The sequence below is a fragment of the Cherax quadricarinatus genome, unplaced genomic scaffold (assembly GCF_038502225.1).
Source record: "Cherax quadricarinatus isolate ZL_2023a unplaced genomic scaffold, ASM3850222v1 Contig1292, whole genome shotgun sequence".
Classification (NCBI taxonomy): domain Eukaryota; kingdom Metazoa; phylum Arthropoda; class Malacostraca; order Decapoda; family Parastacidae; genus Cherax; species Cherax quadricarinatus.
In genome coordinates, this window is record NW_027196318.1 from 30154 (window position 1) to 44423 (window position 14270).

At 40.0% G+C, this 14270-nt stretch overlaps 1 protein-coding gene across 1 annotated transcript in view; it reads right to left on the reverse strand.

Moving 5' to 3' along the window:
- The window catches only part of LOC128684108 (transcription initiation factor TFIID subunit 8), a 72547-nt gene that overhangs the window by 21101 nt on the left and 37176 nt on the right, over positions 1–14270 (reverse strand). The window contains exon 2 of the mRNA XM_070080938.1: positions 4051–4205. Coding sequence (XP_069937039.1) covers positions 4051–4205 — 155 coding nt within the window. The remainder of the gene's footprint in view (positions 1–4050; positions 4206–14270) is intronic.

Consider the following 14270-nt stretch of genomic DNA (forward strand, 5'->3'; position numbering starts at 1 on the left):
CACAGCCTCATATCTCGGTAAGTAGTGAAACTAAAAAAAATTTTTATTTTAAAACACTTAAAAAAATGTGCTCTTTATTTCTATAAAAAAAACTATTTTTTTTTTCAAAATATTTGGGGTGCTGCGCGAGAGAACATATATATACATTCACTACCCCAGTGCCCCGAATATTTTAAAAAATAATTTTTTTTTTTTTATTGAAAAAAGAGCACATTTTTCTAACTGTTATAGGATAAAAAAAAATTTTTAGGGTCAGTACTTACCAAGATATGAGGTCGCAAAATTGGCACTTGGCGATCACCTGGTGGCAACATGGAGCGCTGCCGCTTGCAGAAGTGTTGCCGATATATCTTTTTTTTCCATTTTTCATACTTTTTTATATAATTTTTATGTCCTGATAATTACAATTTATAGTAGTTCTTGTCATTTCATAACCAATCTTTGTTCTGACACTAGTATTAGCTACTGAAATTGTACTCACATTGTCACAAACACACTGACAGGTGGACATTTTCACTTGCCTTGGTCATTTACTATTGTCTTGGAATATATACAAAGTATTTATAAGTCCCGGAGGAGGGAGGGAGGGAGGGAGGGAGGGAGGGAGGGAGGGAGATGATGATGATGATGATGATGATGATGATGATGATGATGATGATGATGATGATGATGATGATGATGATGATGATGATGATGATGATGATGATGATGATGATGATGATGATGATGATGATGATGATGATGATGATGATGATGATGATGATGATGATTGATGATGATGGATGATGATGATGGATGATGGATGATGGATGATGGATGATGGATGATGGATGATGGATGATGATGATGGATGATGGATGATGGATGATGGATGATGGATGATGATGGATGATGATGATGATGATGGATGATGATGATGGATGATGATGATGGATGATGATGGATGATGATGGATGATGATGGATGATGATGATGGATGATGATGATGGATGATGATGATGGATGATGATGGATGATGATGATGGATGATGATGATGGATGATGATGATGGATGATGATGGATGATGATGGATGATGATGATGATGATGATGATATGTAATAATAATGAAATAATAAGTTCCCTTGAAGCATGAAAAACAAAGTCCACCCCTGACAGTGACGTGATAAGATGAGATAACACTTGATAAGAGCTGACGTTTGATGAGCATTGGCAAGGGTGCAGTGATAAGACTTGATAAGAAACGATTAGGGCCTGCTTTGTTTTCGCTGGTACACAAACATGTCTGTATATTTGTTTGTCTGTCAAGCTCCCTGTCTATCTGTCTATCTCTCTGTCTGAGAGGGAGCCACAAGACTGCATCATCACGTTTACTCACATCTTCAAGCAGAGTATAGCACTTTGTCTGGATTTTTTGGGTTATCCTAGGTAATTTACACTATGTATACTTGTATTTATGTGTACCTGTGAGACAGAGATAGACAGACAGAAAGAGATAGACAGAGACAGACAGGGACAGACTAGAGACAGGTAAACAGAGACAGACAGATATACAGAGACAAAGATTGACAGAGACAGACATAGACAGACATAAATACAGACAGACAGAGTGCCAGGCGGCCAGCAGCCGGCCAGCCACACAGCTGGCTGCCACGCAGTTGGCCAGCCAGCTAGCCAGCCAGCTAACCAGCCAATCAGCCAGTCAGTCAGCCAGCCAGCCAACCAGCCTGCCAGCCAGCCAGAAGTGTTTCTCTTTATATAGGGCATAGGTTGTAAGACATTCTGAAAATGTGTTGCACAAATATTGCACATGGGTTATTATCAAGATTTTTTTATATTTCCTCGACCACTTGTGGCCACATCCACCTCAAACCCACTAAACTCAGGGTCAAAATCACTTTCCTCTTAAAATGGGAGTGTTAATACTACATGACATCAGTGAATCCCAGGTGTTTGCTGCGCTGTTTGCTCTAGCTGGTGCTCATTTGAACTGTACTCCCACAAGGTACTAAGTGGTCCCAGAGTTTTTTAATACCGCGCACACTGAGTGTTAGAACCCATTCTATGCTGACAAGGCATCTCAGGCCAATCGTGCCAAATTTGAAGGCAAGAAAAATAAAACGTATATATACGTTTGGGGCACTAGCGGTAAAAACATACGTATATATACGTTTGGACTGTTTATGGGTTAAGAGTTAAATGAGGGAGGTGAGCTCAAAACATAAATCTACATGAGCAACACTGATGTAGATCTATATGGGAGACAATGAAAGTATTAAGAAATATTTTTCCTCTCAGTATTATTTTTACCAAAATGTGTTTTTTTGCATACTGTATGAGTCTTTGGTATGTGTTTGGAATGCATGTGTATGTTTGCTAAAAATCAGACAAAGTTGATTTTTAAGATTTAATTATATATTTTCTTCAAAATTTTGGATCCAGTGCATTTATAATTGACTGTAAAGGATTTTTTTTTTCTTTGGTGGGGGGGGGAGGGGGGGGTAACAGTAAGATTTACAACTAGAGGTTACTAAGTGTGAGACAAGTGGTCTTGAAATGAATTGGTTCTCTGATGTAGCATTAATCACAAAGCAAAATTTCACTGAGCAGACACTGGCTAGGTGAAGGATGGCTTTCTTTTTAACCCTTTCAGGGTCCCCAGGCCCGCCCTCAGCTTGTTCTCAGGGTCACCCAAATTTAAAAAAAAATAATTATTTTTTCTCATGAAAAGATAGAGAATCTTTTCCCAATCATAATGACACCAAAAGTATGAAATTTGATGGAAAACTTACAGAATTATGCTCTCGCGAAGTTAGTGGTCTCGATGATGTTTATGCATCGGCGATTTTGCTCACTTTGAGCCTTATTTTCGGCCAATTCCAATGTACTAGTCGACAAAAATCATAATTATTTCGCTAGAACTCTATTTTTTCTATCGAATGAGTACAAGAAACCACCCATTTACCAATTTCAACTATCCAATACAGTGGTCAGAATTTAGCAATTTTGCCAATTTCACACAAATTTCAAAAGATGCCAATTTCCAAATAGGGTCCAGAATAAACAAGAAAGACATTCCTGACACTAAAATAACATTTCCTCTGTTCATTAGTCACCTCCCCATGCCCCTCTTACATTCTTTTGCTTTCCACTTTGAATTTTTATTCTCACAAAAAATAGAAGATTTACTATTATGCAGACTACTGCATTAGTGTAGAAATGGCATAAATAATATCGGTGCTCTTGTGAAAGAATATTAGACTCACCAGTTGACGTGTATTGGATGCTTAGCATGATTTCTTTATTTTTGAACTTTGGTAAAAATCGAACATTTCTGCTACTTTGAGCTCAATTTCAAGGTACTTTTCATTGTAAAACCAGTCAAAATCATCTCAATTTCTGTAATATGTCTTCCATTCTATAAAATAAGACCAGGAAAACTAGAATACAACAATAAATACCATACGAAAATACAGTGCAAAGTCGCTGTTTTAATCCAAAAACACAAAGTTTTTTTTTCTCATTATGCACTGTGCTGCAGGATTTTTTTTATACTGCGCACACTGACCACATAGACCCATTCTTTCATATGTAGGCCTACCAGCATTCTTTCACTAGATTTGAGGACACTAGAATTTAGGCGTACTAGTATGTCAAAAACCTTGAAAGGGTTAAATCTGACCAGATAGTGACTTGCACAACAAGTAAACTGATGATTCATAAAATACCTTGTTCTCGTTTTTGCACTGTAAAGACAACTTCAACATGCTAGAAAACTTGAAAAAACATAAGAATGGTCATACATGAGGTGAACTCATCATAAAATATGTATTTAAGAAGGGAATAAATATTACAAGATGTAAAAATACATAGTGTTGTAGTTAGTTTAGGTATGTTAATTAAGGTACTGGTTTAGCTCTTTCACACCATGATTTTTTTTTTTTTTTTTTTTTGGCAAACAGAAAATAACAGAAGTTTATGTAAGCAGCAATGTAAATTACTACCAGTTTAAGTATAAACATCAAATATCAAATAGGAGAGAAATACATACCAATATGTGTGGGTATCAGGGAAAGGTGGAAGATGATCAGGGATATGCTGTGGATGCAACTTCTTGTCCCCCACCTGCAGTACATTGTGTTGCTTCAAATCAACCTGTTGCACTGGAGAGGCAATAACTACTCTGTTCTGACGAAGCCTAAATGCCTGTTGGTAAAAATTCTTAATGAAATAATATTCCTTTGTATATGTATATTTCATAAGCACTCAAGAACAACAAAATCACAAATTATTATTATTCTTCTTCTTTCTTTCAACATACCAGCCGTATCCTACTGAGGTGGGGTGGCCCAAAAAGAAAAATGAAAGCTGGAGTTTTGAGACTCTATGACCGCGGGTTCAATCCCGGCCGGGGGTATGGTTTACAGGAGAAGGGGTTACTAGCCCTTTGCTCCTGGCATTTTAGTCGCCTCTTACAACACGCATAGCTTACGGAGGAAGAATTCTGTTCCACTTCCCCATGGAGATAAAGGAAATAAACAAGAACTAGTAAGAAAATAGAAGAAAACCCAGAGGGGTGTATATATATATATGCTTGTACATGTATGTGTAGTGTGACCTAAGTGTAAGTACAAGTAGCAAGACGTACCTGAAACCTTGCATGTTCATGAGACAGAAAAATGGACACCAGCAATCCTACCATCATGTAAAACAATTACAGGCTTTCATTTTACACTCACTTGGCAGGACGGTAGTACCTCCCTGGGTGGTTGCTGTCTACCAGCCTACTACCTAGAAAATTATTATTATTATTATTATTATTATTATTATTATTATTATTATTATTATTATTATTATTATTATTATTACCAGCCTTCTCCCGCTTGATTTGAAGCCACTAGAATTTATGCGTATATATATGTCAAACACAGTGGCTCATAAGACGTATATATACGACCGAAACAGTCAAGGGGTTAATATGGTGCACACTCACTGCACAGACCCATTCTCTCATATCTAGGCCAAAATTTACCGCTCACAGTTTATGTGAGTGAGCTGAGCCTCAATAACATAGTTCTACATGACAGACAGCGAAAAGATTAATAGCACTATTCATAATTTACAGTAATTTTACTTACCTTCTCATGGTGAGAGATAAGGTGTAAACTGCTGTGATTGACAGTGTTGATTAAGAATAGCCTATATTTTCAGTAAGAGAAGCTGGAAAGCTCTACTAGCAAAAATGATGTAGATGACTGAGAAGACATGCCAGGCTCAACCTTCTTTATTAGCTCAAGTTTGTACATAACAATGAGAACCATACGTCTCCTTTTACCCACTGTTAATTGCACTTTATTTAAAATGTTAATAAAGTCACACAAAACACTGTAAATCTAGAGGAAAATTGGAGACTGAATGACAAGTGTATGCGTGAGCAAGCAAAAACAATAAACTGGTGCTGAAGGACTATGATTCAGGAAACAATGAAAAGAGAGACAGATCCTGGGGCATGGCTGCTTTGGCTGATTCTGGACGTTGTAATCATTAGACTTGGTCCAATGCTTTGGGAGACAATCAGACACTACCGGAACAGACAAAATCAGGAAAAACGGGCTTTTTTCCATTTTATCGAACATTTTCCATTTATCCAGCCAAGTTTTTTTTGTCTGAAATTGCCAAAATCTGCTAAATGGAAGATCGTCAATGAGAGCTTAATTATATGGCAGGTTAGGTTCCAGGTTGTGCACGTAGAGTGGAAATCGCCATAAAGTGGAACACCCTTTTTTCCACTTATAAATGCATATAAATACTAGATAACAAGTTTAAAGATACATATAGTAAGTTAGCAATAGAACTAGGCATTAAAAAAAACACTAAAAAAGTAAAATACACATATAGTACAATCATTACTTACATTAAAATATTTGTAGTCTTAATGTAGGGTCAGAGGTGAGTAAATGAGATAAAACAAATAAATGAGAGAGAGAGAATGATTACATGAGAGAGGACAGGTGCGGAGTTATGTAAACAAACTGGGCATATGCAAATTTGCGAGTTTTGTAAACAAGCCAGGTTAACACATCTGGTTTGTGTACAAGTTACATTGTGTACAAGTTGTCTCTACGTTGATACGGTAGAATAAATAAAGAGGAACACTCCCATTCTCATGTAACACAATTTTTAGAAGAAATGATGCCCTCAGTGAAGGCATATGAAAGGAATAATTTTCTAGTTACCCCCAGTAACACGTTTTCTCTGATGTTGAACTAGAGAAAACGTTATTCTTGCCATCAGTTGTACAAGTCGTCTGGCTGCCACATCTCATATTTATGTTAATTTATTCTACTGTGGGGTGTATTTATCATGTTTATATATTACAGTGGAACCTCAAAAATCGAACTTAATCCGTTCCAGGAGCTAGTTCTAAATTCAAAAAGTCTGAAATTCGAAGCAATATTTCCCATAAGAAATAATGGAAATACAATTAATCCGTTCCAGAAACCCAAAAATATTCACACAAAAAATACATTTTATAGAGATTAATTACAGTTTTACATACAACAAATACTATAGTTTTTAATTATGCATAGTAATACATATAAAATAACATTTTTACTTACCTTTATTGAAGATTGGTGATGGCATCTGGAAGATAGGGAGGAGGAGAGAGGGAGTTGGGGTTAGTGTTTGGAAGGAGAATCCCTCTCCATGAGGACTTCAGGTAAAGCCCTCTCTGGGGTTACTTCCCTTCTCTGTCTTTTAATGCCACTAGGACCAGCTTGAGAGTCACTGAACCCCTGTCTCACTAAATAACTGTCCACAGTCCTCTGTTTCTGGCGCCTCTTTAACATTTCCCTAAAATGGGACATGGTTCTATCACTGAACTTGTTGCAAAGATGGCTTGTTTCAGCTTGCTCAGGGTGGTACTTCTGCACAAACATTTGGACATCATTCCACTTGGCACAAATCTCCTTAATCTTTGAAGAAGGTACCTCATCCACTCCCTATATTAACACCTTTCACAACATCAGCTTCCTTGATTTGTTCTTTCTTTGCCAGGATAGAACCAATGGTGGACTTGTTTTTCCCATACATCCTGGCAAGCTCAACAATTCTCACACCACTCTCATACTTCTGTATTATTTCCTTCTTCACATCTATGGTGTTTCTCACTTTCTTTACCACAGGGGTACCACTAGCAAGTTTCTTTGGGCCCATGGCAGCTTATTTCACAGTCCCACAAGCACTAAACACAACGAAATAATCGTAAAATGCGTGAATGAGAGCGCAGGTTAGTGTTCACTCAAGCATAAACAAAGCTAGACTGCTCACGGCGCCTGCGCGGGGATGCGAACAGAGCGGGCGGCAGACAGGTCCCGTACCCGGCGGTCCGAAAATAGGGGCGCGTTCGATAATAGGGACACAGTTTGTCCGAAAAAATGGTCCTATTTTCTAAACGTTCGATATGTGATACGTTCGATTTTTGAGGTTCCACTGTACGTACCGTGTTTATTATATACAGTGGACCCCCGACTTACGATATTAATTCGTTCCAGAAGGCTGTTCGGGTGCCGTTACTGAACAAATTTGCTCCCATAAGGAATATTGTAAATTAGATTAGTCCGTTTCAAACCCCCAAGAATACATTTACTGTTACGTTGGTATGTCCCTTATTACTTTGATAGTAAGGTTCTCACTACATGTTCTAGTGTGGGGTAGCTTTTTACTTAATGGCCTAATCTGTCTAGGGGTAATACTTACATCATGACTGATCATCCTCAGTGTCTCTGATATCCTTTCACCAGCCCTCTTCACAGGTTATTTAAACTACTACTATGAAAATATAACTGTATTCCAAATAGATATGTACAGAATATACAATTACAGCATTCACATATTCAAAACATAAGCCTGCATACCCCTTAGCTGCTCTTCTAGGACAGTCCACATGGTGCATTTCAACAATGTCCTTCTCTCTTCTTGACATAACTCTGGGCTAACCAGTGTTTTGACATACTTTAGTCACCCTGGGTATGGTGGCCACAACTTAAGTTATAAAAACTCACCCCTGGAGCACACATAATGCCCAAAAGAAATAGAAGGACCCAGAGGTCCTGCCAGCTGGGAGTCCACCAACAGAGAGAGAGAGAGAGAGAGAGAGAGAGGGGGGGAGCCTAGCTAAACTCCTCCCACCAAAACAAAAGACTGTTGCCAAGCACAATTCTCTTGTTACCACAATTCTACTATACCTTATTTTACTGTTACAAAAAGAAATACAACTTTATAAACTACTTATTTAAATTGTGTGTGTGTGTCTATAGTATAACCTATTATATTAAGAAAAACAGGCTTGACTCAGCTGCCTTACAGCCATAAGAGTGATCTGCCCTTATGACATTTAGAGCTGAGTCCCCATCAATTCAATATAATTAGGTATCCCAGAGTAACTTACAGATACATAAATACATGTTGGGCCCCATAGCCCCATAACATTTACAAAAGCACTTACAAAAATACACTTACATAATTATTCGAGTTGGGAGCTGATTGTAAGTCGGGGGTCCACTGTAATTTTGAAAAAATACATACAGTGGGATCCCCGGTTAACATAATTAATCCATTCTAGAGAGAGTGTCTTATACCGAATCTGACTTAATCCGAATTAATTTTCCCCATAAGAAATAATGTAAATCCAATTAATCTGTTCAAGACACCCAAAAGTATTAAACAAAATAATTTTTTTACATGAAATATACATTTCCCTACACAGAAAACAATGAGATATGCAGAGTAAAACATTACTGAAATAACACTTACCTTTATTGAAGATTTATTGATGAATGATGAGACAGGAGGGAAGAGGATGGAGGTGTACTATTGTTTGGAAGGGATATCCCCTTCCATAAGGACTTCAGGTACCAAGTCCTTTTCCGGGGTTACTTCCCTTTGTTTTTTAATGCCACTAGGACCAGCTTGAGAGTCACTGTACCCCTGTCACACCAAAAATCTGTCCAGAGAGCTCTGTTTCTGGCGTGTCTTTAAGATTTCCCTAAATGGGACACAACATTGTCATTGTAGATGTTGCCAGCAGCACCTGCAACAGCTGTGTCAGGGTGATGTTCATCCATAAATGTTTGCATTTTATTCCACTTTGCACAAATGTCCTTAATCTTTGAAGAAGGTACCTTCCTCCATCTCTCTTCCTCCTCCTCTGAAGGAAATTCCCGAGCTGTGGTCTGTTGCTGTTGCAGCTCTGAAGTGGTTAGCTCTTCATCGTCGTCCTTCACCAACTCTTCCACATCCTCCAAACTCACATCCAACCCCACGGAATTCCCCAATGCCACAATAGACTCCACAACTGGCATAAGCTCCTCAGGGTCAGCCCCAGAATGTACACATTCTGGCCACAATTTTCTCCAAGCAGAGTTTAAAGTCCTGGAAGTCACTCCCTCCCAAGCCCTACCTATAAGGTTTATGCAATGGAGGACACAGAAGTGATCTTTCCAGAACTCTCTTAGGGTCAATTCAGTGTCTGAGGTCATTTTAAAGCACTTTTGAAACTGCTTTGGTGCACAATTTCTTGAAATTTGAAATGACTTTCTGGTCCATGGGCTAGAGGAGAGGAGTGGTATTAGGGGGAAAGAATTTCACTTCAATGAAACTATACTCCGGCACCATTCGCTCTTCCAAGTCTGGAGGATGAGCAGGAGAACTGTCCATTACCAGGAAGCACTTGAGTTTCAATTTATTTTCCAGGAGGTATTTTTTCACACTGGGGCCAAACACGTCGTGGAACCAATCTAGGAAAATGTCCCTCGTGACCCATGCCTTACTGTTTGCCTCCACATAACACACAATTTAGTCTTTTTGATGCTGTTTTTCTTGAACACTCTGGAAATTTCGGAGTGATACATGAGTAAAGGCTTCACTTTCAAATCCCCACTAGAATTACTACAAAACATGAGAGTTAGCTTTTCTTCCATAGGCTTGTGTCCTGGCAGTGCCTTTTCCTCTTGAGTAATGTAGGTCCTGTTTGGCATTTTCTTCCAAAACAGGCCTGTTTCGTCACAACTGAACACTTATTGGGGTTTGAATTTTTCAGCCTCTATGTACCCCTTGAATTCCTGAACATATTTTTCAGCCACGTTTTTGTCAGAACTGGCAGCCTCACCATGGCTTATCACACTGTGTATGCCACTACGATTCTTAAATCTCCCAAACCAACCATTGCTGGTCTTAAATTCACCAATATCAGTACTAGTTCCAGGTATTTTCTTAATGAGATCATCATGCAACTGCCTTGCCTTTTCACATATAACTGACTACGAAACACTATCTCCAGATACACTGTAATTGTTTCTCATTGATCCACACCAACAACAGTCTCTCCACATCTTCGAGTACAGTGGACCCCCGGTTAACGATTTTAATCCGTTCAAGAGGGGTAATTGTTATGCGAAATAATCGCTATGTGAATGAATTTTCCCCATAAGAAATAATGGAAATCAAATTAATCCGTGCAAGACACCCAAAAGTATGAAAAAAAAAATTTTACCACATGAAATATACATTTTCCCACACACAAAGAGAAGGATACATGCACAATAGTAGAGTAGTACATGCACAGTATATATTGTGCATGTACTAGTCTACTAAATGAAGAATAAATGACACTTACCTTTATTGAAGATGCAGCAATGACTGATGAGACACTGTGTCCTGGGAGTGCCTTTTCCTCCTGAGTACTGTAGGTCCTGTTTGGCATTTTCTTCCAGAACAGGCCTTATCACACTGTGTATGCCACTACGATTCTTAAATCTCTCAAACCAACCTTTGCTGGCTTTAAATTCACCAATATGAGCACTAGTTCCAGGCATTTTTCCCTGTTCACCTGGGTGTTAGTCGACTTGTGTGGGTTGCATCCTGGGAGACAAGATTAAGGACCCCAATGGAAATAAGTTAGACAGTCTTCGATGACACTGACTTTTTTGGGTTATCCTGGGTGGCAAATCCTCTGGGGTTAATTGTTTCTTGGTATTCTCAATAAGCCACACCAACAACGGTGCTACAGCAGCAGCAGCAGCTGACAGTGCAGCAGCAGCAGCAGCTGTACCACCAATAGTAGCGATGGTTGATTGGGGTTTATTATACAACCTGGCCAGCTCGGAGACATGCACTCCACTTTCATACTTATCAATGATCTTTTTCTTCATCTCTATTGTAATTCTCACCCTTATTGCTGTAGGGTTGGCACTAGAAGCTTTCTTGGGGCCCATGGTCACTTATTTTCCAGAAAAAGCACCGAAAACACTGTAATAATACGAAATATTCCGATTGTATGCTTGGATGTTACCGTGGAGGCTGGCTGGTAAACAATGCCACCGGCGGAACATGTGAGCGTGGCTCAGGCCGCGTCTCGGACGAAAATCGGTAAGCGGGTTTTTAAGCGGTATGTGAGGCAAAATTTTTGCGATTAAAGTAAGCGGTATGCGAAATAATCGCTATGTGATGCCATCGTTATGCGGGGGTCCACTGTATTTGCAATCTCTGTTTTGTAAGCATATTTGCACCTTTTGCAACAACAGCTTCCTTGACTGCCTTTTTTTCTTGGCCAAGATAGTAGCGATGGTTGTATGGGGTTGTTATACAACCTGGAAAGCTTGGAGACACGCACTCCACTTTAGCATTTTGTGATGATCTCTTTCTTGAATTCTATAGTGTTTCTCACCCTCTTTACCAAAGGGCTGCACTAGAAGCTTTCTTTGGGCCCATGGTGACTTATTTAGCAGTTACAAGCACTAAAAGCAATGGAATATTACAAAATGTATTGCATGTATGCATGAAATCATCCTCACTGGCTTGTAAACAATGGCACAGTGGCTGTGTATGGAGTGTCTGGGCCTCTCACGGTGCATGGACACATTTGGGACGAATGACTTTAACCGAGCCAATACTTTGATGCAAAAATGTTACTTAATCCGATTATTACTTAACCCTTAAACTGTCCAAACGTAGATCTACGTTTGCTCACGTAGCGCTCCGAACATAGATCTACATTTTTTATATTGTTTCTTATGGAGAAAATCAAGGTCAGAGCGCTACGCGCGCAAACGTAGATCTACATTTAAGGGTTAATTCGATTATTACTTAATCCAATGACGTCTTAATCCGGGGGTCCACTGTAAATGGATTAATGAAAATGTGTATACAGTATTAGCATAATATACATTTGATGAGACTTGGTGATTATTATTGAGTACAGTGGACCCTCGGTCATCAGCCATTCCTGTTATCGGCCAACTCGGTGATCGGATGGTTTTTCGGCTCCCGGTGATCGGCCATTTCGGACGCGTCTGTCCGTCGGCTGGGGACACTTGCTTATCAGATTGGCTGTGTCTTTCGGTGTGTGAGGAAGCTTCTGCTCATGTATCCAAACATTTTGTTTGTTTTCCAGTGTTTTTAGTGAGTTTTTTGCAGTGCAGCTGCGAAATAAGTAACATGGCTCCAAAGAAAGTTCCTAGTAAAGTTCCTGTGGTAAAGAAAGTGAGAAACACCATGGAATTTATGCATGACGTGTAGCAGACATGCAGGGAGTGTAGCAGGCATGTAGGAAGTGTAGCAGGTATGCAGTAAGTGTAGCAAGCATGCAGGAAGTGTAGCAGGCATGCAGGAAGTGTAGTAGGCATTCCAGAAGCCAGCATTAGTCTTCAATAAAGGTATGTAATACTGATTTAATTAGTAAAAAAGTGATTTTTTGGTGAATAATTTTGTCTGGAACAGATTAATTGTATTTACACTAATTTTTATGGGTAATATTATTTTGTTTTTTGGCCATTTCGGTTTTAGGCCGAGCTTCTGGAACGGATTACAGCTGATAACCGAGGGTTCACTATACAGTGAACCCCAGACTTACTATGGCCTCATCTTATGATAAAATCAACTTACGAAGCATTTCAGCATAAAAAAATTTCCCCGCCCTACGAAGAAAAGTTCAACTTACATCATTTGTCCCAAATGCGGTCCATCTGGCGAGAGCGCCTCAGCTCAGCTAGTGCCATTGTTTACAAGCCAGGGTGGATAGTCGCACGCATACATTCGATAAATTTTGTATTATTCCATTGTTTTTAGTGCTTGTAACTACTAAGCCACCATGGGCCCAAAGAAAGCTTCTAGTGCCAACCCTGTGATAAAAAGGGCGAGAAATACTATCGAAATACTATCGTACCATGGTCAGCTGCTGCTGCACCAGTCAGCTGTTGCTGCACCACCATCAGCTGTTGCTGCACCACCATCAGCTGCAGCTGTACCACAGTCAGCTGCTGCTGCTGCTGTACCATGGTCAGCTGCTGCTGCTGCTGCTGTACCATGGTCAGCTGCTGCTGCTGTACCACGGTCAGCTGCTTCTGCTGCCGTACCACAGTCAGCTGCTGCTGCTGTACCACGGTCAGCTGCTTCTGCTGCCGTACCACAGTCAGCTGCTGCTGCACCACCATCAGCTGTTGCTGCACCACCATCAGCTGTTGCTGCACCACCATCAGCTGCTGCTATAACACGGTCAGCTGCTGCTGCACCACCATCAGCTGTTGCTGCACCACCATCAGCTGCTGCTGCTATACCACTGTCAGCTGCTGCTGCTCCTGTACCACTGTCAGCTGCTGCTGCTGTACCAAGGTCAGCTGCTACTACACCGTCAGCTGCTGCTGCACCACCATCAGCTGCTGCTGTACCACAGTCAGCTGCTGCTGCTGCTGTACCATGGTCAACTGCTGCTGCTGCTGCTGCTACTGCTGATGCTGCCATACCATGGTCAGCTGCTGCTGCACCACCATCAGCTGTTGTTGCACCACCATCAGCTGCTGCTGTACCACAGTCAGCTGCTGATGCTGCTGCTGTACCATGGTCAGCTGCTGCTGCTGCTGTACCACAGTCAGCTGCTGCTGCTGCTGTACCATGGTCAGCTGCTGCTGCACCATCATCAGCTGTTGCTGCACCACCATCAGCTGTTGTTTATTTATTTATTTATTTATTTAAAAATTTGAGCACACATACAGAGGTACAACAAATACAGGTAAGAGCAGTATGCCAAAGCCACTTATACTATGCATAGCATTACGGGCTGGCTTAAAATTAACTTAAGATTAACTAAGCAATGATGAAATCAGTGATAAAACATTAATGTAAACAGGTTACTATAAAGCACAAGTGAGTATTACAAAGACAGGTCATATGGTTGTATGCATTGTTGTACATTCAGTAGAATGGAGTATTCTG